Here is a 26,675-nt window from a genome sequence, read left to right as displayed (position 1 = left end):
GCACTTTTTATGATTGTGGCATATGTAATTATACACTGCGTATCATGCTTATTAAACTGTGTGGAATTTCTGAAAATGTTTAAGGGCAATGACAACTTTTCCTTATTTTTATCTCAATTCTTCTTAATGCCTGTGTGTTCTTATGCAGCTTGGTATTATGAGCACTTTTGTTAAACTGAACAGTTCTTGTTCCGAAGGATGTCCATTGCAGTCCTTTTTATTGACATTATACTGCCTGCAAAGGTATACATATATATTTTTTCCTTTTTGTCAGAGTGCAAATGTGCAGGGTAACAGAGTGAATTCCTAAGGAAGAAAAATGTAGCAAGGAGTGACTGAAAGACTGGCAGAGTGGCAAAATTAGAAAGTTTTGCTGGAATAGGGCGGCCATGCTTGGCACAGGACAGGAGTAATAATTGCATGGCACATTAATGTTGCAGTTTCTTCCTGAAGGTATATCTAGGTATCTAGGAGATTGGTTTAACCAGACCTGAAATACCCATGTGTGGTCTAGTCGCAGGTTCCCAATGTGCTAAATGTTGCTAGTAGAGCACTGCACGGGCCTCAATCTGAGGCCCGAGCCCAGCCCGGGCCCGAGACCTGGAGCCCGAGCCCGGCCCAGGCCCGCGGCTTCAAGCCCGGGCCCGGCCCAGGCCCGCTGAATTATCGCTCTAGCGAGCCCGGCCCGGCCCGTGAATCCCGCAGTGAAGCCCAGCCCGGGCCCGGCCCGGCCCGTTTCATAGTAACGCTTGAGGCATACTGCTCACTCTGAGCAAGTAGACCACTACTAAACCGGTAATAAACTGGCCGACAATGGTTCGGAAACCGCAGTTTGGCTTGCAGAAAGTTGGTTCTTTTTAACCCAGAAGGAATTGATTAAGAGTAGTGTTCGCAGGCCCTCTTTTGGACAGTGATCTCGTGTAGGTGCTCAAAGATGAACTCGGAAGTTCCGAGAGCCAAATAAAAAGGGCTGCATATGCGCGTAATAGCCTACTTTGCATTCCCCCATGATTTTAATCACTTATATTTTGCCGCCCGCGAAGTATAAACATTAAAGGTGCCTAGCAAGCAGTAGTATGACATTTTTTTAGTGAACGCGATCTCACAGGTTGGACTCATAGCCGAACTGGTCGCCTTTCAGCAGAACCGAAAACCTATGAAAGGCTTGAGTATTTCACGATGTGTGTTTTGAAGGCTGTAAGTGTCCTAAACTAATATGTTTTTCCCGACTGCATTTCTAATAGCGTATAGGTATGTTTTGGGATGACGAACGATCAAAGGCCAATTAAGAGCGGTTGAATTTTACTCTTACTGGTGGAGCAGAAGATAACGCCCAAACCATACGTGATAACTTACAGGGCAAAACACTTGTCATGTCAACCAGGCTGAAGAAGCGAGGAGGGATAGATGTGATTATGAAAAGAGATTTACAAACTCTCGAGAGCTTTTTTGGCTATTTCATTAACAAAACGTTCCGGTCAGCTGATCAAAAAGAAAACTAAATGCGCTTTAGTTTACGAATTTTCTCACATGAGAAAAATATAGCTATGAAATAAAAGCTATGTTTTTGGGGCTTAAGGGCCCAAGGGGAGTCAAGCTGTGAGAGACACCGAAGCAGAGGGCTCCGGATCATTTCGACCACCTGGGTTTCTTCCAACGAGCATTGATACTACAAAGTACATGGCTGTCATGCTTGGCGCCTAAATAGAAATGCGGCCGCCGAGGCTAGGAGAAAACCCTGGTACCCTGGCTCAGTAATCAAGCGCCTTGACCACTAAGCCACCACGGCGTGTAAATAAGGAAATAAATAAGTCAATGAATAAAGCTTGGTTTTTTTCTCACCGCGTACTAAAACCCATAGCTCATCCGTATCACTGCTCTAATGCCACAGTTGTGTACTTCACTCTGCAATAGCGACTGAATAGTCGGACACCAGCCGTTTCTATACGGACCCAAGCCTGGCTAGGGTCCGCAGCGTCCGCAGCTTTAAGCCCGAGCCCGGCCCGGGCCCGCAACTTCAGGCCCGGGCCCGGCCCAGGCCCGGCAAAACAGATCATGTCCCGGCCCGGCCCAGCCCGCGGGCCGGGCCGGGCCTGGGCTTTCGGGCCAGCCCGAGCCCGTGCAGTGCACTAGTTGCTAGTAGTACATGTGCTCATGATCTCATGCTTATATTTATGAAATTCACTATAGATATATGATAACTGTTTTTGTGCTCTTTGCATGGATTGATACGTATCTAGGAGATTTGTTAAACCAGACCTGAAATAATGTGTGGTCGAGTCCTATGTTGCCAATGTGCTAAATGTTGGTAGTAGTACTTGTGCTCATGATCTCATATTTATATTTATGAAATCCACTATAGATATATGATAACTGTTTTTGTGCTGTTTGCATGGATTGATACGTACCTAGGAGATTGGTTAAACCAGACCTAAAATGGTCAAGTCCCATGTTCCCAATGTGCCAAATGTTGATAGTAGTACTTGTGCTCATGACCTCATATTTATATTTATGAAATCCACTATAGATATATGATAACTGTTTTTGTGCTGTTTGCATGGATTGATAGTCATTAACACTTTCAAATTGTGAAAAAATGGCAACACCGCAAGGATTGAGGGACAAGACAGAGACAGAGAGTGCTCTATTGTCCCTCGTTTCTTTGTGTTGTTACCATGTTTTTCACTCAGCACTACCAACTCGGCTACTACGCTATGTTGCTACTTTTTGATTGCTTTTTCGTTTCTGAGGCTGGATATGTGCCTTTGAATTTAACCCTAAGGTTCCACTATCTCGCTGTTTCAAGCTGCTTGTAGGCGAGTACACAACCATGCGCCGAGGTCACAATGATTGGCCAACCTTGTAGGGATCTACTATCTTTTGCTATCCTTTGGAAAAGGGACTCCCTAGCTGTCGCCATAATACCCTCTGGACTGCTGTGCGCATTTGACACTAGCATGGTGGAAGTGGGAGCGAAACCTTTTTCTGACAGTTCAAAAAGGAAGCGTTTTGACAACTCCCTGGCCTGAAGCACAGTTCTACACAGACCCTACTATTATTTTTATATTGCTACGTTGTGTTGAATGTCTAGCCCACAGTGCATGATACAAAAGAAGAGCATAATTTTTTTGCCTGTTACACTCAACCAACCATGACAGCAGTAGTTTGCCGGCATTTATACATGCAGCAGTAATAGTGACAGCTAGTGCACTGAAGAATGCCTGCCAAAAACGCATTTCTCATTGATAACATACAGCCTATGGAAAACTGAAAGCTGGACAAGTTATTTTGCGAATAGAACATAGTGGAAAAAACAAACAAACTATACAAATGCAAGACAAGCGCCTGTTCTATCTTCCCTTTGTTTCGTATTCGTTTCTTCTTTTTTTTTTTTTCTGCGCTACGTTGTACGGCTATAAGGTACAGCCTCTGTCAAAAGTATACAGGTCGCCTTGGTTTGCTTCAGGGACGAGCAGTGTGGTTCGTTCTGCATCGCCAGCATTCCATTAATCTCTCTTGTGGGTGTCCTTGTCCCTCGGAGTTCCAGAGGTGCTACAAGAGCTGCATTTCGTGGCCAAGTCGCACCCGGTGTGCAGTAAACCTGGTGGCCCGTACTTTTTGGCAAAGGTGAAGCTAACAGGTGTCGGTGTGCGCACGAGTCTGCGCGCGCGATTCCAAGCAACGATAGGAGAAGCGAGCTTAACTACAGGCATGTAAAATTTCGGACCGCACTAGCAAGGGACAACGCGCAAGGCACGCCGCTAACGTGCGGGCCCTCCCTCAAATGCGACCGAGCTGGCCGAGCCGCTGAGCGACGATCGATCGGCCGAGTGCCGTCCTCCACCGCTGAGCAGCGCGCGAGATCAACATTTCCCAGCAAGCACTGGGGCTCATGGGGAGAGAAACGCCATTTTCCGAGGGTCTATTGGAAGTGGCTTGCTCGTCAACTTTGCCGCCGTGTGATGTGCCCGCGGAGCTCCCTGTAAATTCTCATGCTCGCTTTTATCTGCGAGCGACGTGAGCGTCGCGAAAATCCAATCACTGGAGTTATGCTCGTTACGTGATCTCTGCCGTGGTCGTCGTCAGGCATAGCCAGCCGTCCACCATTAGGCACCGTCCTGCGGAAACGTCTCGGCTGCGGATCCCAGCCCCGTGCTCAGCCGCCGCAGACATGAGCAGTCGGATTCCTTCAGACAAGGTGAGTCAAGCTGTAGCTGATGGTGGCACGGCTGGCTCACTGGTGCCCGTTGTCATCGATCCGCGCATGTCGCGCCTGGCGGCAGTGAGCGAACTGGGTGCGCGTCCGCCAATGCGTTTCGTCCCGAACAGCGCTCAAAACTGCCCCGCCCGCCGTGAAACGACCCATTTGGTCCCCGCTGGCATTGACTTTCCCTGCTTCTAGCCCGATTGGAGCTTATGCCCATTTCGTGCAACTCAAGGTTTCCATTGTTACAGTGTGGTGTTCGCAGTAGGCCACGCAACTAAGATGTTTCGGATACCGTGTGCTGCCAAAGCAGTGAGCCCCTTATTTTTTCATTTAGCCGCCGGGTTAACTATCCGCTGCATTCTGAGGGCATCTGCTGAACTCGGTGACGTTAAAGGAGGCGTGGTGATGTTAATCGTATTGCCATGACGGAGGCTTTTGTGGTGTCGCGTTCGGCACTGCAGACGCGTCTGAACTTGCCGAAGCTAAGTAGCGCTTCAAATTGAAGATAAAAGCACTTGGCTTGGCGTCGATGCGGTCTCCATGGGGATGTGCAATTTCAACAAACACCTATTGCTATCTCGAAAAGTGCATCTTTCTTCTGATTTATTCGGGGACCATTGAACAGCTTGCATTACAATGTTAATGCAAGCATTAATGCACCGCAATACAATGTTAATGCAAGCTAGCAGGACTGCAGTCTTTATAGACACGCCTCATTTCTGTTGCCGCGATTGGGTCTGACTACTCGCAAACTTGCATGTCCGAAACGAAACTGGCCAGCGCCAGCGGGCCAACGTTGGGCCAAGGTGAGGAGTCTTTATGGGAACGTGCAGAAAGGCAGTGGCGCCACCGCATGGTCCTTAGCAAAGGACCGGTGGGAATAGCTGAGCAAGAGAGCCGGAAAGCTGGCAGAAAACCTCAAGCGAATATCGCCCAGGTAGAGCCACTCCACCACAGCAACACTGAAATCTGACTGCTACTGGCTGCCCTACAATGCCAACTGCGCGACTACAGCTGATCCAGCTGGCGCCGCCAATGCCGCCGCGGCGTTTCCTTGACGCCCAGCATGTGTGTGGCGTATTGACCTGGTTTAGTGAAATTTAGTGAGCTAATAAGCGTCTCAATGACGTTGACAATGCTGATTTCTTGTTCATTCTCTTTACCATCTACATTTTCTGTGGCATACAAACACCTGCCCCTAGTCAAAATGGATCAGGACCTCTCTTGCTTGCTTGCCTGCTTGGGTACTGTCGTGCAGCCGCTGTAACTGCTTTGAGTGAGAGTCTGTGGTCTGTCTAGCTTGAAGTGTTCAATGATTTGCAGTGTGCAGTCCATTGATGGCAAGTTGCCGACCATCGAATGAGCCAGCAATCCTCCTTCCGTCGCACTGCCACATTTAGCAATGCAATTCCTTAACCTATTGTCTGTACCGCAGCGGCGAAATACATTACAGAGTGGGAAGACTAAAAATATACAAGCATAAGAAATATGCACTATTCACGATGTCAGATATCAATTGCAGCCACTGAATTGCATCAGGCTAGTGCTTCCTAAATTGGGTGGGATATCAAAAAAGGTCCCTTTGAATCAGGGAACTAGGTACCCTTTAAGTGTAGCGTGGTGTTCAAATCACAAAAATCTCAAAAAAGAATCGAATTTTAGAAACCATCAGATTTGGTATGTATAAGGTCTTTCAATTGAATCCCAACAAATCTTCTCCAAAAGCATCCCAGAAGTGACCTAAAAAAATGTGTCTGTGAGCGTAGTTAGCAATAAAGTGGCTGCTTGTGCAACTCAGTGCCAGTTTTCTCAAAAGTGTTTTTTTGGCCAGACTTCTCTGCTTGCAGGAAGCAAAGCATGACAATGCCTTCATGGATTTTAAGGCGGAAGCCTTTAATGCCTCATCGTTGTAAGCAGAAGTTGTCGACAGAAAATGTCACGCTTTTCAGTTGGTCGAAACGGTCGTGACGTCACAGTGCGCGAATTTCAAAGGGGGCCAATTGCACTTTGGCTACTAACCATGCAACCAATTAAAGGGATCGTATAGTGATGCTCCAAGTTAGTGGGACTTACTTAACCAATTAGCCTTTCTAGTCAGACCAGATAAACAAATAAAAGAGAGTAGGAAATTTTCCGAGCTTGAGAATCGAACCCCGGTCTCCGGAGTGCGAGACGAGCACGCTACCACTTCGCCATGCCATCTCGATGATTTGGAATGAACAAAGGCGCGACTAGTGACTGCGGTGTCTTCGTTCACTCCCATCTTCCTCCCTTCCCGTTACGGCGAGGTTTAGGTGTACACCGAGATATGAGAGACAGATACATTTCCTTTCCTCAAAAAACCATTTTCAAAGGCGCGTGTACTGAATACGCTTTCTTCGTTCACTCTAATGTCCCTCCCTTCTTCCCGTGAGGTTCAGGTGTCCACCGAGATACGCGAGACAGATTCATTTCCTTTCCTCAAAAAACCATTTTCAAAGGCGCGTGTACTGAATACGGTGTCTTCGTTCGCTCTCATGTCCCTCCCTTCTTCAGATGAGGTTCAGGTGTCCACCGATATATGCGAGACAGATACATTTCCTTTCCTCAAAAAACCATTTTCAGAGCCGCGTGTACTGAATACGGTGTCTTCGTTCACTCTCATGTCCCTCCCTTCTTCCGGTGAGGTTCAGGTGTCACCGAGGTATGCGAGACAGATTCATTTCCTTTCCTCAAAAACAAATTTGCCGACGAGCACGGCCAAGTTCCGCCACGGCTTGACTAGCAACCCAAACCGCAGCCTCATGGACGAGTTCAGGCGTCTAAACGAGCATCGCTTGACTACAATCACCCAGCGGTGCAATGCGATCATGGAAGCATCCCAGCTTCCACTAGCTTGTGTGAATGTACGTTCACTGTCGCTACACGGTCAAGATGTCGCACATGACCATGTCTTGGCTCGGTGCAAGGTTCTCTGTCTAACTGAAACATGGATGAATCCCTTGGTGGCACCAGTTGAGATCAAAGGCTTTCACTACGTTACAGGAGCAAGTCGTGCTTCCAACCAAGCAGCGGGAGTTGCCATTTACGCGCACCCAGACGTCAACCTAACACCGCTACAGTTTGACGTCTTGCACTTTGATGTGGGGGAAGTGTGCGGTGTCAAGCTCGAAAGTGGACTTAACGTGGTGTGCGTCTACTTGTCACCTCACATATCCCAACGGGCTGGCCATGAATTCATGGGACGAGTGCTACCAAGCTGGTTCCAGTTTGGCCCAATGATAGTGGTAGGAGACTTCAACCAGGATGCCAGAACGCATCAAGACTTCCTAGATGGAATGCAGAAATCTCTGGGTCTGCACTTGTCTACTCCACGGGACAAAGCTACCACCAAGTACGGAAGCTGCTTGGATTTGGTCTTCAGAACCCACCCCAGCGTCAAAGATCTAGACTACATATCACTCCACTTCAGTGACCACAAGGCGGTAGTAGCCGACGTAGACCCGATCAAACATAAAGAATTCACCGGGCATGAGCCATCTGCGGAAATCTCCCACGACCTAAACTTTGAGGAAGTCGTGGATACAGTCGAAGTCGAAGAAGCAGATCAAGAGACGCATTAGGGGAGAAGTGAAACGCGCCTCTGAAAGTGTGTAGTTTTAATGCGCAGTTAAAGTATACAGCCAAATAAAACACTAGTCAATAACAAACAGTCTCTCAGTCAATGCCTAACAGTGCTCCAGGAAAGGCTTCCGCCTTGAAGCAGTTTAGTGTGCCAAAGTGCCCCCTGAACTTTTCATGCAGTTTGTTGCATTTTGTTCCTTGGTAAATTTGCTATACAGTGAGGTTCCTACTTCTAAAAATTTTATTTTTGCTTTTTGCTCTACAACTCTCAATCAGTGCATTATGCAAACATGAATATAATGTTCTGTGTGGAAAAAAAAAGTCACGCTAATAAAAAATATTTAGAGATATCACTGCATGAGCTATTCCTCTGGCTAAAATTTAAGAGCACCTGTAGGCTCCTAACATGTTTTGTTATCACGTCAGCCTTTCTGCAAGTTTGGTATAGCAATGAAGCACATAAAAATTAACAATGTCAAAACTACTGAGGATATATCTGTGAATTTTGTTTAATCATTCAATACACTTTTCAAAAAGGCTGCCAAATTTTATCGCTGTACAAAAAAATTTCCTTCGACCCCCCCCCCTTTAAGACTCATTTCAAGCCTGCACTTTGGAAATTATTGCTTTTGTCTTGTTGTCAGGCGACACAAAAGTGCTTATTAAATATAGCGAATGGCTGCACTTGCAGCAGCTGTTCATTCATAGAAACAATCACTGCACTTGTGGAACATATCCTGCATCCTGTTTTCCAATAGCTTTTCACTAGGCTTGCTTTTAGCAGTATGACACATTATTTTCTGCAGCTGCACACATCGCACAGTAATGCCCACAGTTTTCATTGCATGTGAGTATACTGCTACTTGCGGTGACCTGCCTAACTCCGAATTAAAAAATTGCTGAGTAAACTGAACATGGGAGCGTAGGCTGCTATTATCAAATTTGTCTGGTGCAGGCATCATCCCTTTAGCATGCTGCAGTGCAAGTTTGTGCTCTCATTCGAAGTGTCAAAAATAAGCTTACTTTATCTTGGCCCCTTATCATCGCTGACAATGCGGGAAAAATCAAATGCTGCGAATGCTTCTGAAATCGGCCCTCTTAATCAAGCTGGCTGCCACTGTGTGCCGGTTGACATATGAAACGGATGGCAGCAGTCTACATACCAGCACCAAACCACACGCAGATGCTGCCACTGGCAGCATATTTCTACTCTAGTGCACTGTGTGTGCCCTCATTAAAGGGAAGCTGAAAAGGTTTTTTGAGAATTTGAGGTTATTCAAGGATTCAAATCTATGAAGCCTCTTGGCAAAGCATGCAAAGTATTTTTGCCCTAGCATTTAAAATGGTGAAATAATCGTAGATCAAAATTGTGACAATGTTCACGCTTCTCACTGCGTTGGAGAACGCGGGGAAACTCGTGACGTCATTATTGCCAAAAATTTCAGATATCCACTGCCTTCGCCTGCATGCTGCTGTGTGTTATCCGATGCCGCCAAATGATGCTTCATGAGCTTTACCTTCGATGGCATTGGTTTTCTTCCATGAAACAACTGTTTCTTCGCTGGAAATGCAACGCCATCATACGTGACGGCATTATGGGGGCCTCTGCCCATCGCTGTGCACTGCAGAGAAGCCTGAGCACCGACGTCACTTTATTCGGCGATTATGCTACCATTTCAAACGGTAGCTCAAAATGATTTCGCAGGCTTTACCTGCATGTTTCACAGAATCATCCCTTTTGAACTTATCGAGTTCTAAAACCACTTCAGTTGCCCTCTACCGATTTGTTGTTTCTATACTTGGCCTGCTTTGGTCACTTGATACCCTCTTCAGGGGCTTCTATCTATAGCATACAATTTGGTGAAAGCTCGTAACTTGGTAATTGTAGTAGGGCCTACTTGCAGGTTACATAAGTGCGTGTTGGGTAATGCTCCTGACTTCCACGTGCCGTCTAGGTTGCATTTGATTGCACATACATGTATCCCAGCATTGAGGGCCTTGGTGTTAAGAGATTTTATGAGCTCAGTTTTTCATTAGGTGCTATGTTGAGTTCTGGCAAGTACATTGCAGTTAGTCGTCCAGCTGTGTGGTCGCTTGTTTACTTTTTACATCGCATTTGTGTGTCAAACAGGATCCGCTTGGGAAGAAACTAGCTATCATTATATTTCTAGGTGCCATTGATTGCACTGTGCAAGACAGTGGCACACCTGTGAGGGCCATTTTTGTGGTGAATAAGCCAAGCAGCTGTCGTCAAATGCGTAAACTTGCGCATCTAATTATACCATGAGGGATACCGTAACCTAACCCAATTTAATATTGTGCACACTGTTTTCAAACGTTTGTTGAATTCAAACACCTAATTCAGGCAGCGTGGTTATGTTGCCACAGAAATTCGCAGTGTTGTTGAGAATCTGCTGCCGAGAATGCAAAACTGAGTGGCACCGTCGTCGTTCGTCTTATATCTTGCATCCGGCGGCTCCAGTTTCGGTACCATTGATAACATCTTTGAGGAAACAACCTTTAACATTGCCCACGTGCTCCATTTGTGCCTTCCTAATGTGTGCTCTCATTTATTCTGCATGGTTGCTGCCTGCAAAACTGGTTTCAGGACAGTTCTTGTCATCCCTTGTTTCTCTTCTCCAGGCCTCATTGTTCTCATGCAGTTTGTTGCACATGCGTTTGGGTGCCTCCCTCCGTTGCCCTCAGCTGTTGTCCTCGTGGCTTTTTTAACAGAACTACCCACTGTGGTGTGTCACCTAGAAACTCTTTGTTCATGACTGGGGCTAGAAATGTTCTTTGGCACTTGAGTATATCCGGAAAGATGGTCATTAGTTGACACATGGGCACTGCCTAGTTTCTTTTCTCTACGTATTAAAAGCTTTCATTCTCTTTTGGCAGTGTTTTGTATTTAGATGCGGTGTGTTGAATATGGGACAATGCCTGGGGTATCATGGTGTCATTTAGAAGCTGTTGCCTGGATCATGGGCAACTCTTTCATGTTGGGAACATATTTAATGATTACATGATAAATATCTGTGCATTCAGCTGAAACCATTGAACCTCTTATTGGCTGTGCCCTTTATGAGGGCTGAAATCCACTCAAACTCGCAACGTTAAAGAGACATCCTTGATGACAGGTTACGCTCTGGGAACTCAACCAGTATATCTTTCTGCTTAAGCATTGAGCACTCTGCTGCTTTCATTCTGTTCTGGCAGTATTCGACTGTCGAAATAGTGCTGCATGAAACAGCAATGAACCCAATTGGGATGGGCAGACAGTGCAGGTGACTGGACGCTGTTTCCCTGAATTCGACTGGGGGGCTTCTTTGCATGTATTTCTCTTCTGTGTAATTTTCTGGCCTATCGGGGCTCTGTCAAAACTAGTTTTGTGACAAAAATGACATTTGATACCCCAGGACACTTATCTACCTTATCTACTTATCTAGCTTCATTTATTCCCTTTCTGTGCCCCTTTGGGAGGAAACTAGCAGGGGGCAACACTTGCTGCATTAGGAGCATTAGTTGCTATGCATCCTATGATGGGGCGCCTTGCCTACCACTAGTGCAAACATATAAGACAACATTGCTAGATACAGTTTCTGAAAATTTGGCCTAGTTGAGTTAATTAAAATCACCCAAAATCTAAACCAAATGATGTGTAAAAAAATTTCAGTGAGTTAAGGCTTTATTGTACTTGATGTTCTGTCACAGCAGCTGAAAATGGGAAAGGTGAAGGACTCATCACAATACACATGAAATAGCTTATGGCATGCTCTGAAGCCAAGGAAAGCTGAGGGAGGACTCCCCCCTCTTAGCATACTACCGACCAGCTAGCCCCCTTTAAAGCCTTACTAAAATAAGATATATTTTGGCGCATGATGTTTCGCATTTTGCGAGGTTTTATTCCCGCATTCTGGAACTATAATTTACCAATTTACTTATGAGCCTCCTTTTCCTAAGCTTGGACCAGAAAGCTTACCAATGCAGGAATTACATGCGATGAAAAATGCAGTTTCTCATAAATAAAATTATAATAGTACAGCAGAGACTGGCTATTGGGCATTTTGTTGGACTCAAGGGGAAAGGAAGGAAAATGCCAAAGATGTTGCAAGTGAGGCTGTTGTAGCAGTGTACTGAATGCAAGGTTTTTTCAGTCTCTGAGCAGGAAAAATTGTACATTGTTATCTGGCATTTTTTTTTATTTGTTCCATTTCATCTCTACACACTTGGCTAGATTTTGCAAGGCTTTGTGGCCCTCACGTCCTCCAGTGGCTCTTTATTAGCCTCTGGCAGCTGTCGGTGGAAAGCAGCCAGTGGCAAGGAGGAAGCAAACACACACTGGGCAAAGCTATGGCATGCATGTGCTCCTGTGCTATTTTCGCGATTACCACTTTCATTCGACACAATTCTAGTCTGTTAGAATCGAGAAGCGTCTCTCTTTACGCATTAGAAGACAGAAGGCAGATGACAGAAACTGAAACCTAGGATTTCAGAGAAAAAACCATTTCCAGCCCTGATTTCCAGCAATTTTGGTTCTTTTTTTTTTTTTTTTTCATAGAAGGAAAGTAATTGAGCAATTATTTTATGTAGGAGATAACTGAACCCATGGTGTAGTGAAAGAAAAATGGCTAGTTTTGTCTACTGTTGTGGTTATGTGTCTGGCAAGCATGGTCAACTTTAGATCATAAAAAAACAACAAGAGAAATGTAAGCAGAAAAAGGTAGGAGACACATGCAGGTGCTGCTTTTTTTTTTTTCTTTACCTTTGCTTTTTCTTTTTCCTGTTTATCTACAATGAACCTTCATCAACTGCTCACCCTTGCTGACATCCTGCCTCAAGGTCAGAAAGGGGAAACAGGTGTAGCTCAGCTGCCAGAGCACTGCACATGACATGTAAAAGTCATGGGTTTTGCAGCATATTTTCTCCTGCTTTTTCAAATCATCTCCATTCTTATATAATAGGTTTTTTTTCCTTCCTGTATGACAAAAAAAAAAAGAACTAATGATATGTCTCTGCTACCATCATTGTCGTTGGAGGGTTTAGTTGCCATCGTTTAGAGGTCGTTCCGTTTTCATTGTCAATCAGAATCTAGCAGTAGGCAGCTTAGCTGTGCAACTTAGTGTGGACTAAATCAGGAGCAGATATGTTCAAAGAGTCATTGCTGTGTGTGGAGTAATTGGTGACAAGGGACTGTGTCTGCTCCCTCATATTAATATTAGAGTAGGACTTGACAAGCTGCAAGAGAGCAGTGCCGCTGCTGAGCAGAGATGGTTCGCCGCCAACGGCCAGTCGCCTCGCTCTCCGACACCGAACTGCTTATTCTGGAGAGTGGTGGTGTTTCTTTTTTATTTTTTTTTTCGTTTTTCCTAACACAGCACAGTATAGTAGCAATATTTCCTATGCTTTCAGAGAATGTAGGGCCCCATTCAGGTTTTGTCATGGCAGCCTGCAGTTGTGCTTGGAAGTGAAGCACTTTGCTAACAGCAAAGTCATTACACAGTAATTTGCTGTGTAAAGTCATTATGCTTAAAGCATAGTACTGGTGCTTGAAGAGCCCCTGCAGCTCTCTGTGTTCCATTTCTGTCATTGTCACTTCTTTATTTTCATTAACGACCCTTTTCAGAGGGCACTGCATAATGAATGAGGTTACATATTTGACAAATAAAGCAGCAGACGTCATTGCCTTTGTACAGGAGTGGTGACTGCGTCAAGAAATGCAGATGGGCATGTGAAGGCGGCGACCTGGTAGAAAAGGACATTCTATTCCCCAATTGCTCTGGAGCAAATAGAGGTCCTAAAAAAGTAGCAGTGCGGGCAAGAGGGCGGATAATCTGAAATGGATGTGCAGTGTGGTGAGATATCCAAGTGCAGTGCACAATGTGAGATGCCTGATTACGTGAGCTGTGAAAAATCATTAGAAGTAAACAAAGGCTGGCGATATGGGGACGAAGTATGAGGCTTTTGAGGCTGGAATTATATCTTCAAAGATGAAACACCGATGTAGCTGGATGGAGTAGTGGTCCCTGGATAACCTTGTTATCACTGTCTTGTCTCAGTGTAATGTTATCAACGCTTCTCACAATGCTTTTCGTAAGTGAAAGTGGCTTGCGCACTGCAGCTGGTCCAGTTGTTCAATATTCTGTTGTGCGTCATGATGTCCCTTGAATAGCTCGTTTCTGAAATCGGTCGCGACTTTCATGTCAAGTTGAAAACATTTGAGGGGGCGGGATAGAGAGGCTCAGGAACTCTCAGTGATGAACTGCTACTGATGACCTTCATTCCTGCTGTCACAGAAAGGGCTCGAACAATGAGGCTTGAGGCCATCACAAATGCAGGGGCACTTGCAGTTTTGAAACAGAGGGGAGTCTCAATAGAACTGCCCTTGGCACACTTCTGTTGAACCTTTATTTTTGTTGTGAATTCATCTCCGATGCGCCTGTGTACCTGTACTGATCTAGTGACTTTGGCGGGTAAAAGAGCTTGGGAAGCATTAGCATAGCATATTTAGAATGCATTTGACATTACAAGATAGATGCTGGGGACTGTACTCTCACTGGGATTTGGCTGCATGACTTGAGCCCTGAGCATTGTCTCGCAGGTGAACCTACGGCTGATCTTGGTCAGTGGCAAGACCAAGGAATTCGCTTTCAGCCCGAATGACTCGGCCGCTGAGATTGCCCAACATGTCTTCGACAACTGGCCTCAAGGTACGCAAGAAAAAAAAAAAGTACTGGTTTGTTGTCTTATTCTAGCTCTTTTTTTTTAGTATTGCTTTAGTGCCCAGTGTGCAGATACAAAGTGATTGATGTAGCTCGTTGTGAATGCGGAGCTTCGTTATATTTACAGCTTGAATAGTTATGGATAGTGTAAAAGTTGTGTGTTAGCTCTGGAAGCTGACAGTGAAGGTCTCAGTCTGTGTAGCATATATATATATATTGGTATGAATGACTGACTGGCACAGCTAGAAATTAGTGTGGGGAGGGCATTGTCCAAGCCTTTTGTGGAGTTTGCATATGCAGAGTGCAGACCATGTTGGCTGGAAATGATCTGGAGGCCTTCACTATGGCGTCCCTCGAAGCCCATGTCGCTTTGGGACGTTAAACCCCATATACCACACCATACAATGAAGAAAACACTCAACCAAAGTCATTTGAGGATGCCGGGGCCACAATGTTTGATTTAATGGCTCAGTTTAGGCTGAATACTTTCATTGCGGTAAATGCAGATGTAGGTTGGTTTTCCTTTTTCAACTGATGTGTTTGTTGGGGGCAGCTTCAAAGGTATTTCATGAACCGTGTCTTGTGAGAATTTCAGCATCTTTTTGGTGCGAAGCGTAGTGATAGTTCGATAGTAGTCTTCCTTAATGACATATCACATGCTCTTCTCATTAGTGTGTCTCTCTTGTTGCTTGATAAAAACTGCATTGGGGCATACTGCTGCTTAGTACATTTATGATTTGCTGCTTAAGTGTGCATAGGGGTACACCTTGAATTATTTGTTTGGTGCAGAGCCTTTTTGTCTGGTGATTGCTCTTCTTTGGAATATCCAGCTTTACATGATTTCTTTATATTAGCTGCATTTGCACTTTCGTGAACTTTATGGCGCAAGAATTATTTGGTGCTGCACTTTGGTTTGCAGTGGCATGCGTGCTCTTTGCTTTCTTGGAAGCATTCACAGTCATGTGATAAAGATCTGCCGACATGTATGAAGTGGCACTCGGCACTTTTTGGAGTGCCTGTACTATACTCCATCTCAGTAGTTACTCGCAGCAATACCAAAGCTGCAATAAATGCAGAGGCGATGTTCTGACACTGTAGAATGTAGTGCCAGTGTAAAATGGACAAATGGGATAGTGTCTTTTAAAGTGCGCATGCTCCAAACGCAGTTTTAAATGGAGCCTTACCATACACTTCTGGTTACTCTATTTTCCTGGTTTAGCGTGCACGGCTTTTGCACGCTCTAAAATAACTTTTTCAATGTGGCGGTGCAGTTCAAAGCAGGACTGCTTGCTTTGGAGTGAATTTGTCGTCGTTACTGGGTACATTCACTGGTCAGAAATGGAGCATCGTACTTTCGTTTGTCTCATCTCACCTTCAGCGAAATCAATGAGTGATAAATTTGTTTGCTTTTTATTTCGAGCAATGATTCTACCTCTCCTAGGCCTGTAGAGAAATATTGGTTTGTTGACAAAACTGGTTTCCGCTCTAAAATCCAGATGGTGCCACTAGGCTGAAGTTATCTTTGAGTCTTCATTTGCATACGCAGAACTAAAAAAGTGGATGAGACTAATAGCAGAATGCCCCGCAAAATGCTTGCGTGCAGCAAGCCAAAGCATGCATATGCTATTCTAAAACTGCCTAATGTACCTTCATTTTTCTTATTCAATTATATCTGCATACATTGCGAACAGACGACGAGGCAGGCAGGAACATGTTTGACACACTCTTTTATTTGGCTGAGGAGGTCTCTAGCTTTCACAGCACTGCGAGGAAGTTGTGAGATGGAGTATAGCAACAATTTGTCGTGCGAGGAACTGCACCCTAATGCTATTATTTGTTTTCGAACTTTGCAACTAAATGTGGCTGCGCATGTTGAAAATTAATACTCAGTCACACGGGTGCTACCTCTTATATGATCCAGTGGTGAAGTGGGTCACTTGTTGCCACGTCTTCAAGTGTACACCTGCAGAGAAGTTTTTGAAAGGGGATGTCAGCGAGAAAATTTAACTTCGTCACCCTCTTTCCATATATCTTTGGAAAAATTGTGTGAATTAACACACAGTGCACCATTAAATCTCAAGCAGTACGTTTTTAATGCAAAAAAAAATTAAATTGCTTCGACAGTGTTGCCTTTGATAAACTTTTGGCGGTGGGTGTACATCCAAGGGAATCTAGTCATGTCTGTCACTTGATGACAGAAATTCACGGAATAAAGCACTGGCTGCCTATGCTGAGTTCTTTACTCTTCATAAACTTTGCCTGACTAAAATGAATTAGTGATGTGCACTGCATGTTTGAGCATTTTCAAGGTTTATTTCATGCAGATGGAGCCAGTGCTTGAACAGAGTACAAGTGTTTGTGAATTTCATTGTGAATCACTGGCTCAGGTTGGGCTTCTGTTGGTGCTTTTTCTGGAGGCCTGCAGAGTACATGTGTTGCAGCTAAAAAGATAAATAAATAAATTGGTCAAAGAAGTTTAATGTGGTACTGTGCTGGTTCATCGTACATTTTTGGTACAGTTGTGGTACAGCATGCAGCTGTTGAAGCAGTTGACAGCCTCTTCGTTACCATTTTGCCAACGTGGCCTTTGTGATCCTGCCTATGCAGAGTGGTCAGAGGAAGCAGTGTCCAAGGCGGAAATCCTGCGCCTCATCTACCAGGGGCGCTTCTTGCACGGCAACGTGACACTGGGCGGTAAGCCAGGCTTAGCGGGACATGTGGGCAATTAGTGTGGATCATAAGTTGGGTAGCTGCCTGAGCCTGCAACCTTTGTCGACTTCAGTACTAGTGCTGATCTTGTGCGATGTTGTGGGTGGTGGCGCTTGGTTGGTGAAGCTTTGTGGTCAGTTTGCACATTTGCTATCAAATCCGTTGCTCTTCTTTCCACGATGACTGAAATGCCTAGTCGGTGGTTTTGTGGCGGCGAGTTTTTTTTTTTAGACATCGTTGGGGTGGCGCAATTCCACTGTTAAATGTGTTGAAGCTATCAGGTCTTCATGTTTGGTGTGCTGGTTGTGCAAACGAAAGACTTGTCAAGTTATGCCAGCTGTTGCAAGCATGTTAGCTGGTGAACTAAAATTTACCTCTTAAATTCAGAATGTATTTCACTACCTCGCTACAACTTTTGGGTTCATAGCCTGTGATAAGTAGGAGCTAGCCATACTAGTGTCTAGATTTTCAAAGATGCGATTTGTCTCTATGTTGAGGCATGAGATGGTATGCTGAAGTAGCACTGTGGCTTGCTGTGGCACCTGGTGTGGAACATCAAGAAGCCCAGCATTTTGCCCTGCCATGCAACTATGCTCAGGTTCACATTTAGCGTGCAATGTTGTGGAAGCCGCATAAGTAGTGCACTCACAAAAGCATATCGCTGCGTTACATTTCACTCATACTTCTCGAACCCTTGGTGAGGGTTTGGGCGAAAACGTGGGGTGGTATAAAATGACGCGCTAGGCATTGCGAATAGCGGCCAAGGGAGTCAGTTGTTCAGTTATCAAACCCTCCAATGGCGGTTTTCACAGATGGCGAACTACTTTTGGGGCGTGGAGGGAATCTAAGTGACTAGATGTGCCAGCCGCATATCACTCCACTGCATGGCACCCTAGCTTCTCCAGGTCCCTATGAGCGGTGGGATGAAAACATGGTAGTGGGTAAAACGAAGTGCAGGACGTTGTTAGCCCCTGTACTTGAGCTTTGTCTCAACAAAAGATATTTGTCCCTATTTTGGACTTAGGGCAGACTACTTTTTGGGCATGGACGTGGCTAACGCGAATATGTACGCTAGCTTTGGCAGCATTGCATGCAGTGAATGAAGAGTATAGACCAGGATTTTCTTTCCATCACCCTCCTGGTTTTGGGGTGCTGTCAGGCACCAAGCTATTTCTTGAAGCTGCAGCCCACGCACCACCGAAAAAGGCTAGTGACATGTGCTGTGTGCAGCTGTGCGTGTTCTCTGTGGTTCCTATTTAGTGCCACCCAGAATTGGAATCCGCAATGCAGGGCTAAGGAGAGTCACATTTTTAGAAGTCTAGAAACTGATAGCTGTCACTAACAGCCAGGTGCAGATCTCTAATCTGCGTGAGCTGCTATATTGTTCGTATAGTGAGCTGTTGGTAAGGGTGGTGAAGAAGTTACTGCATAACCGGATGAGGGACAGAAGAAACGACACAAAACATTCAGCAGCGCTACTATGAACTGTTTGTTCGAGTTGTATTCTAGTAGTCAAGTTGGTAAGGGCGTTGCCTGTTTCCTCCTGGCTGGCACTGCTGACAGTACTGTCGAAGCAATAGTCATCTTAAAAACTCTGAAAACCCTATTTCTAGGTATTGGTTAGGCTCATGAACACCAAAGCCGAATACTACACTTCTACATGCAGCAGAGAACCCACAATCGTTAGCAAAAGTTAGGGAGTCCTTTTTGGCGACTTCTTTACGCTCGCGCCCTCCTCTGTCGCATGCTGCTGTGCAATTCTGTTCATAGGTCGCGATTGGTTAGATTCTTTCAGGTGTTAAAGATGGCCGTGGCCAGTCAGCAGCACTCGGGGCATTCCTGTGCGCGTCGATGGTGGGGTCAGCAGGGGAGCGCCAACCTTTGAGTATGCAAAAATGACAAGATTAAAGGGAACGCTGAAATTCTAATTTTGACTACAGATAAATTAGCTACTACAAAATGCATAAAAAAAAATTCTTGCTCGAGGATATTTGTGAGGCGGCATCCTTTAACATCCCAGGAATACTGCACCTTTATTGAGAGCCCCTTTCAGAGCCCCCTTTAAAATCTTTACTGAAGTATCCAGTACTATCACCGATCCCTCAGGATCTTCTGCCACTTGGGGTGGGCTTTGCTATGGCGTTTGGCTGCTGAGCCCAGTGACGTGGAATTTAGGCCTATCCGTGGCGGCCACGTTTTCAGGGAGGCAAAATGCCAGAACACACTTGCGCTGTGTGATGCCAGCTTACATTAAAGAACCCAGCTGGTGTAAGTTAATCCGGTACCGTCTACTTTGCAGTCTCTTGTAGGCCATATCCATAGCTTTGGGACGTTGAACATCATGTACGTACCATACCTTCTGCCACTTTGCACAAACAGCTTTTGTCACAATTATTTCATTCCTATAGCATTATGCAACTCGAACATGTGCACTTGCAGCACTCCTTGCCCATCTATACGAATTGGTCTTTCTTCTGTGTTTTGGCGTGCATTCTCTTTGTCGGCCTTCACTCCTTGACTGGCGTACTGGTATTCTGTGTCCCAGCCAGCTGTTAATGGGCTTGGTGGAAAGCAGTTTGTTTGGGCACTCTTAGTTTTAAGGAATTTAGAGTGTGGCTGAAAACTAAAGATTAATAATGCTGCGGTTGGTTGGAGCCCCTGCAAATTTTTGTGAAGTGTTCTGATAGCTATTGAAAGCGGAGCTTAGTTTGCACGCTGTGGCAGCACAGTCACTTGACATTCTGCAGCGAGAGTGTGAAGGTGGGCACGGTCATGTACTGAGCACAGCGAAAATGCGGGGAAGCTTTCAGAGAAGTGTGTTGAATTTAAAATACAGTGGCAAAGTGCGTTCGTAGTTATCCTGCTGCTTCGGCTTTGTAATGAACACAGATGTTACAAATTATTGGCTGTATCAAACTCTCTGTAAACATAGTTGACAAACACATGCAGTTTGTACTTTGTATAGTGCACGCGCTTGTCTGTGAAACTGATATATTGAACTCCCCAGCTCCAAATGGTGACTGTTCGGATGGCAGCCAGTGTGCTTCGCCACACTACACAAGTGACTAGTGGTGATGCGGCAAGAGTTCACAGCAGGGTTTGCGCTTTTATCTTGCACTTGCCAACAGCGGCATGTAGGGTTGTAGTCTGGCAGTGAGTACGCGTTCATGCCTTTGGCATCAGTCGACAATGCCCTGGAAGCAGCAGCCCAGGTGGTTGTAAGCTTGCAGTAACAATCTTGCGCTTACGTCAGCTGTTGCAGAAGTGGTGGAAACGGCAATAGCTTTCGCTCTGACGTACCGCTTTCCACGCGACACAACGGCAATGTGGGGAAGCCACCGTAGCTGGCGCTTGACCTGTGTTTGAAGTGCTGTGCAGGAAAGCCGATCTAACGCGCTTGGCTTTTTGCGGTCTTTGGAATAGGCGCGAGCGCCTTCAAAAGGCCTCTGAAACCTGGTAAAACGGATCTTCATTTCTCTAGTAAGGATCACCTGAATTGCTGTTCCTCCACTAACAGAATGTTGCCATTTTTGCATACATTTCTGGCAAAATTTTATATTACGAATTCCGGCTATATCGAACTGTTATACTATTTTTTTTTTTCCTGTTCGTATAATGAGGTTTCACTGTACCTTCACCCGTTGGAAAAATCCGCCTTTTGGAATGCAGTGGATTGCTGGCCAGCCTGCTTGATGCAGAGCAGAGAGGAGTCAGTTCATAGCGTGCTAGACGTTTTTGCCTCGGAGCTGACTCTGCCAAATTTGCTGTTTATTGCATGCACTGAAATGACATTCGAAGGTATATTAATAGTGTTTAGAAATATGCAGTTCTTGTTCAAAGCCGCGTTTACTGCCAAGTTATCTTCTTTTTCCCTCCGTCTTTTATCCCTTAGATCTTACCAGTGCCGTGAGTTCCGCAATGGCACTGCCCCGCCCCCTCATTCCAGTGGGCAGAAGAGTTGCCCTGTGGGATAAGTGCAGGCAGCCGCTGACGGCTCAATGCTAGGCAGTCTATATGCACAACCTTTGATGAAGAGCATGTAATTGTTCAATTGGATCTTTCACCGTGTGCAGTCTGTCCCAGTCGCTTCATTTCCGCATTGGGGGTCTCTGAGAGGCCACATCAGATAGTCTGGCTGAGAGGCCCATGGCCATGGCAGAGCAGTTGTATTGTATTTATTTCCATATCTGCCTGTGTGAGATGTCTTCAGTTGGCGTATAATTTGCACAGCTGGTCACTGAGCTAAGCAGCATAGGTCTGTGATGCTAAAGGGTGTGTTTTGTCGTGCTGTGGTGTACCGAACACCAGACCTGTAGACAGGTGAAGCTCGAGCAAAGATGCTTGTGCATAATACATTGTGGTATGTATGACAATCTGATATGCAAGAAGAGTAGTGTCAGTTCATCTCTGTCATCTTGGTGTCCAAATAAATAAGCTGAGGTACTTCATTGCCTGTACAATCACACAACTGGCCTACATAGCTGTGGATAAAGCGCTACTGTTGTTTTTTGGATTCCAAGTGTGCTATTCATCTCTCAGAACACTCTTGGCTCGAATCTGCAGCCTTGATCTGAATAGATCACTACTGGGACACCATACTGGCAGACTCTCTTTTATGCTCACTCTGTTTGATGAGTTGGCCTTCTTAATTGGCAGATGGGGCTGCATGCACACATAGTTGCACAGATGCTGGCAGAAAGTGGGTTTCTCATCAGTGAAAAATAAGCTAGAACACTTCTTATAAAAAGATTGTCTTTGACGCTGCTTCAGCAGATTCTGTCAGAAATGCACGCAGAACACCATTGTATCGGTCTGCGCACGTGGGTGGCGTGATAGTTCACTTCTGTCCAAGGCAGATGCGTGGTGTCTGCAGAGCTTTGAAAATCCAGCCGAGCTGAATAAATTTGTAGCTTTCATTGAATATCTTTCGGTATGCCCCACTTTTAGTTTGCTTTTTTTGTTTCCTGGGTGCGAGGGTAGCAGCTATATCTAGCTTGTATTGAATATCTTTCGGTACGCCCCGTTTTTAGTTTGCTTTTTTTTTTTCCTGGGTGTGAGGGTAGCAGCCGTATCCGAGTCGAAAAGCACGCTCATGCTTCAGGAGCAGTCTTGTGATCGAGTTCAATTATGATTGAATTGGTCATGTGGCAACACTGGGTCTACATTGAGTTCGATCTCGATCGACAGTGCCCAAGTAACATCTGCAGTTGGCTGAAATTCCAGGGCCTAGCTGGACACAGAAGGTGTGGCTATGTAAAACTGCAGCGTTCCATTTGCAGCTGCTAGTTTTGTGACTGATATGCGCGCCACTTGCATGCGATTGGGTGTTCGACAGAGAGCTGAATGCCGAAAGTAACATTTTGCTGCCTCCTTTGCAAACCAGAGTGGTGGGCAAAAAGTTTTGCCACAGTCCTTTGCATTTTGTATGGCAAGTGCCTCACCTAGCAGGCACAGCTATGTCCATTTGTTATACTGAACTTCACGCAAGAAATCATTTGAGGCGGCAGCATTGCCAGAGCACGGAGTGTTTAAAAAGACCCTGAAGACAATTTAAGATTAAAAATTAAAATTGGTCTATACCGATAGATTGTCACACTCTAATGACAAAGGCGCTATTTTATGGAGAATTTGTAAGCTAGTGAAGATCTAAAACCGAGATACAGGTATCCCCACCACCGGGCACTTTTGGTGGGCATGGCGCTGTGCGTCAACATTTTTTTTAGCTCGGATTTTTGAGTCTGTGCTACAGGGTTGTTCACTCCCAAATGGTGTTCATGGTGTTCAGTCTTGACATCACGAGTATGAATCAGTATGAATGAAGTGATCGGGGGAAAAAAGATGTTTGATTTTGAAATCCTGTTTTCTCGACAATAAATGTGTACTTGACTGCCGGAGCAACATAACAGAACCAGAAAGAGCTGCATAATCCATTGGGTGGGGGTGTGTCCTTATTGAAATAAGAAGTGTTTTGGGATCCTAGAGCTGTGTTGCCATGGCAAAAAAAAAAAAAAAAAGTTTGGTTAAGCCGTCTATAAGATGCAGTACTTTGGCTGAGAGCTTTGTGAGGAAGTTTATTCAACGGGATTGATAGTAGTGTTCCTTCAGTTGTTTAGCACACTTAGACCAGGTGCAATGGCTGATGCCATATGATATAGGTCTAATTTGCAGTATGCCAAGAGTTTGTGATGTGGCATGTCTCAAGCAGCTGTCGCTGTCGCATTCGACAGGCCTCGTCTGTCCAGTTGGTTTGGACACGTAGTCGAGAGCCCACAATAACTGAGGAATGCAGGACCGTTGGTCGACTGCTGAGCAGCGGTGGCATGTTTCGTTTCACTGCAGCGCTGCAGCTGCCCCTGGGCAAGACTACCGTGATGCACCTGGTGCCCAGGGAGAACCTGCCAGAGCCCAACTCTCAAGGTGAGCAGTGGTGCGGCTGCCGTTGGCCGCCCTAATGGCGATCGTCATTCCCTCGCAGATCAGCGCCAGAAGAGCAAAGAGCGGAGCAGCGGCTGCTGTAGCGCCAGCTGCTCCATACTGTGAGAGAGACCCCATGGATCGGCCCTGTACATAGCCTGAACAAAGAATAAAAAGCGGACGCTGTTTGCGGCGACCATGTGTGTGCGCGTCGAGCGAGGCGCGCAAGTGGAACCATCCCGCCCTCCACCACCACCACCACCACTACCCCCTCCAAGACGACGACAGCGGTGCGGCGGGGGCCACAGACTGCTTTCCCGGTGCTGCCCTAAAGTGGTCGTCGACATCGGAGCCACCTCCAGCGTGCGACGGGGAGCACGGCACAGCGTTGCACCGCATTGGCGCCCGAGGCTCGACCGTAAATTCACGCCGTGTTGCGTCGCAGCCGCGGTGGTGCTCTGAAAGTAAAGTGTGGACGCACCGTCAAGTTTCTGCGTTGGTTTGTTTCTTGCGAGGAGCTACTTCACGACTGCATGATATCATCGGCCGTGGCTGTGTTGGGCGGACAGTTCTTGTGTGGATTCGTTTTTGACAGACTGCTACTAAAGCACCCACAGTTAGCCTACTAGAACTGTGCCTCTGCTTTAGGTGTAGCATGGAGCGTGACCCGCTCGCTCGTTCCCTTATCTCGCCTCTGCAAACCAATAAAGACGCGGTAGTATGGTAAACACTTCTGTTGCTCAGCGCTCCCTCCTCACCGCCTTCTCCTCTCCTCATAACACAATACGCGTGGTTCTGGTGTATTCAGTCGTTGGAGGCAAAATACGAAAGACGCCCGTTTGCTGTGCAATTTTAGTGCAACCCCATGTGATTGAATTTCGCTCTACTGCGGCGCCATTTTCTTCTTTCACCTCCTCCTCCCGAATGCCGGCTTTTTGAGCTTTAGCTCTACTGGTTTCGGCCTCGGAAATGTGCTGATTTCATGGATAGAATCCAAGATGGCTGCCTCAACGACATTGTATCCCAATGGTTGCCATGGTAACCAGTGTTGTAGGCGTTACCGAAAAAAAGTAACTAAATACGTTACTCGTTACGCTAAGAAAAAAAGAACGCGTTGCCACCCTACGTTACCTACAAAAAAAGGTAACGCGCTACCGTTACCGAAAAAAAGTATCGCACGTTACTTTGCCGTTACTCCATGGCCATAAATTTTAATCAGTGCGTCTTCACTGTAACTGTAACCTATAACTCGTCTTCTCTACAAAGCTTGTGTGGTGGCGCCAAAACAAAGAAGGACGCCAAGGTTCGTGGCTGGCGGCGTGCCACCAAATGACCCCCGTTTATTCCGGTGACGATGTTTATATACACATGAAAGTGGGTGGTGCTCGCGATGCATGATAAGACTAACGCCCTCTATACACAACAGCTTGTTTTCCAACCACAAGATCTCAAACCCTGACGACACGCTCATATTCTTGAAGCGAATGGTAACTCCGGATGGTCGCACTCTGCTTGCAACAGGGTCTAGGCAGGAAAAGGAGGGAGGCCGTCCTTAGTCACAGTGCTGTGGGGAGTGCGTTGTTCCTTGTTCTGGTAAAGGGAGAGGGGGGGGGGAGGGGAGGGGGGGGTATGACTGTGACGGGAGAAAGTTGGAGCGACAGTGTTGTTCAGCAGAAAATATTTAGAAAGTTTAGTGTGAGGTAGCTCACTGCTCCCGGCACAGGAATTAACAAAGGCCCTTTTCCTTTTTTCCTCTACTTCGGTGCTACAGCCGGTTGACTGCAATCCCCTTTTCTGTGCTGTACCATAGTACTCTTTCGACGGCTGTCTTGGGGCCATCTTGAAGTAAAGTGGCGACATTCCTGAGTTTACTCAGAAGAGGGAACTGCTTCCACAAAGAATGCGAGAGTGTCGCCTGAGAACGAGACCTTCTGGCTGGAAAACAAGCTTACGGAGAAACTGACTTGCAGATTTCTGCAAATGGTCCATTGGTGGCCCGGCAAGCGTCCACTCTTTAGAGAGTTGTGTGTGAGAGTGGTTTGGGGGCGAAGACAAGTGTGTGAATGCGTGTTCGTGCTTTTTTTTTTGTTGAGTGCGTCGTCAAGGGCAGGTGTTTCCTGGCATGCATGCGAGCCGCAACAAGGGTCGTCGAGAGCACCCGTAGGTTTTGTTTATTTGCAACATCATTTTTGGCGTTTTTTTTTTCTGAAAAAGAGGCGGAGGGGGACAATTGAAACAAAAAGTAACTAGTAACATGACACTTCACGTTACCGGAAAATGTTAACGCAAGTACGTTACCGTTACAGTTCCGAAATGGTAACGAGTACGTTACTAAGTTACCAAAAAAGTAACGCGTTACCGGTAACGCCGTTACTTGTAACGCGTTACCGACAACACTGATGGTAACTGAGGTGGTTACTTGATGTAATAAAATAACAGGAGGCAGCGTCTGCAGGAGCACCTCAACTCGAGCTAATCTATCAATCCGGGATATATATTCCTGTTTGGCAGGCAGGAGGCTGCAGCGGTGGCTCGGTGGTTATGGCGCTTGGCCGCTGACCCGAAAGACGTTTGTTCGGTCCCGGCCGCAGTGGTAAATCTCTCTAGAGGCCAGTGTACTGTGCGACGTCAGTACACATGAACCCCAGGTGGTCGAAATTTCCAGAGCCCTTCACTACAGTGTCCCTCATAGCCTGAGTCGCTTCCCTGTCTGGCAGGCGTCAAAGTCTGGCCATTTAGTCCCGATATTCGGGTAAAATTTATGGGCCAACCGTTTGCCACAGACTGTTCTGGATGGTGTCATACGATTCAGCGTTTTGTGCAGCATAATCTTACTAGTTAGAGCCTAGCCCGCAACAGGGATTTGAACCGGCGACCTATGTTAGGTGTGTTAACGCCCTGTATTCGGTCAATGCCTCAGTGTCTGCTCATTTTTTGTTTCGATGGAGCCCTGTGGCCGTTCATTTTATCAGAGACTTGCTTCCGCAGTCATCACTCGTACTAGGCCAGTGCTCATTAAAATA

At 46.0% G+C, this 26,675-nt stretch overlaps 1 protein-coding gene across 1 annotated transcript; it reads left to right on the top strand.

The window, feature by feature from the left end:
• Positions 1–3,866: 3,866 nt before the first annotated feature.
• UBL3 (ubiquitin like 3) lies at positions 3,867–24,380 on the top strand. The gene is made up of 5 exons (XM_089565842.1): positions 3,867–4,198; positions 14,409–14,517; positions 17,137–17,223; positions 23,578–23,655; positions 23,714–24,380. The coding sequence occupies exons 1-5, from the start codon at positions 4,172–4,174 to the stop codon at positions 23,776–23,778; spliced, it is 366 nt and encodes a 121-aa protein (XP_089421968.1). The 5' UTR covers positions 3,867–4,171; the 3' UTR covers positions 23,779–24,380.
• The last annotated feature ends 2,295 nt before the right edge of the window (positions 24,381–26,675 follow it).

Source organism: Amblyomma mixtum, chromosome 1 (assembly GCF_055824585.1).
Source record: "Amblyomma mixtum isolate Tamu chromosome 1, ASM5582458v1, whole genome shotgun sequence".
NCBI classification, from domain to species: Eukaryota; Metazoa; Arthropoda; class Arachnida; order Ixodida; family Ixodidae; genus Amblyomma; species Amblyomma mixtum.
The sequence above is the reverse complement of the archived record's forward strand: the minus strand, read 5'-3'. Positions and strand labels throughout refer to the sequence as shown.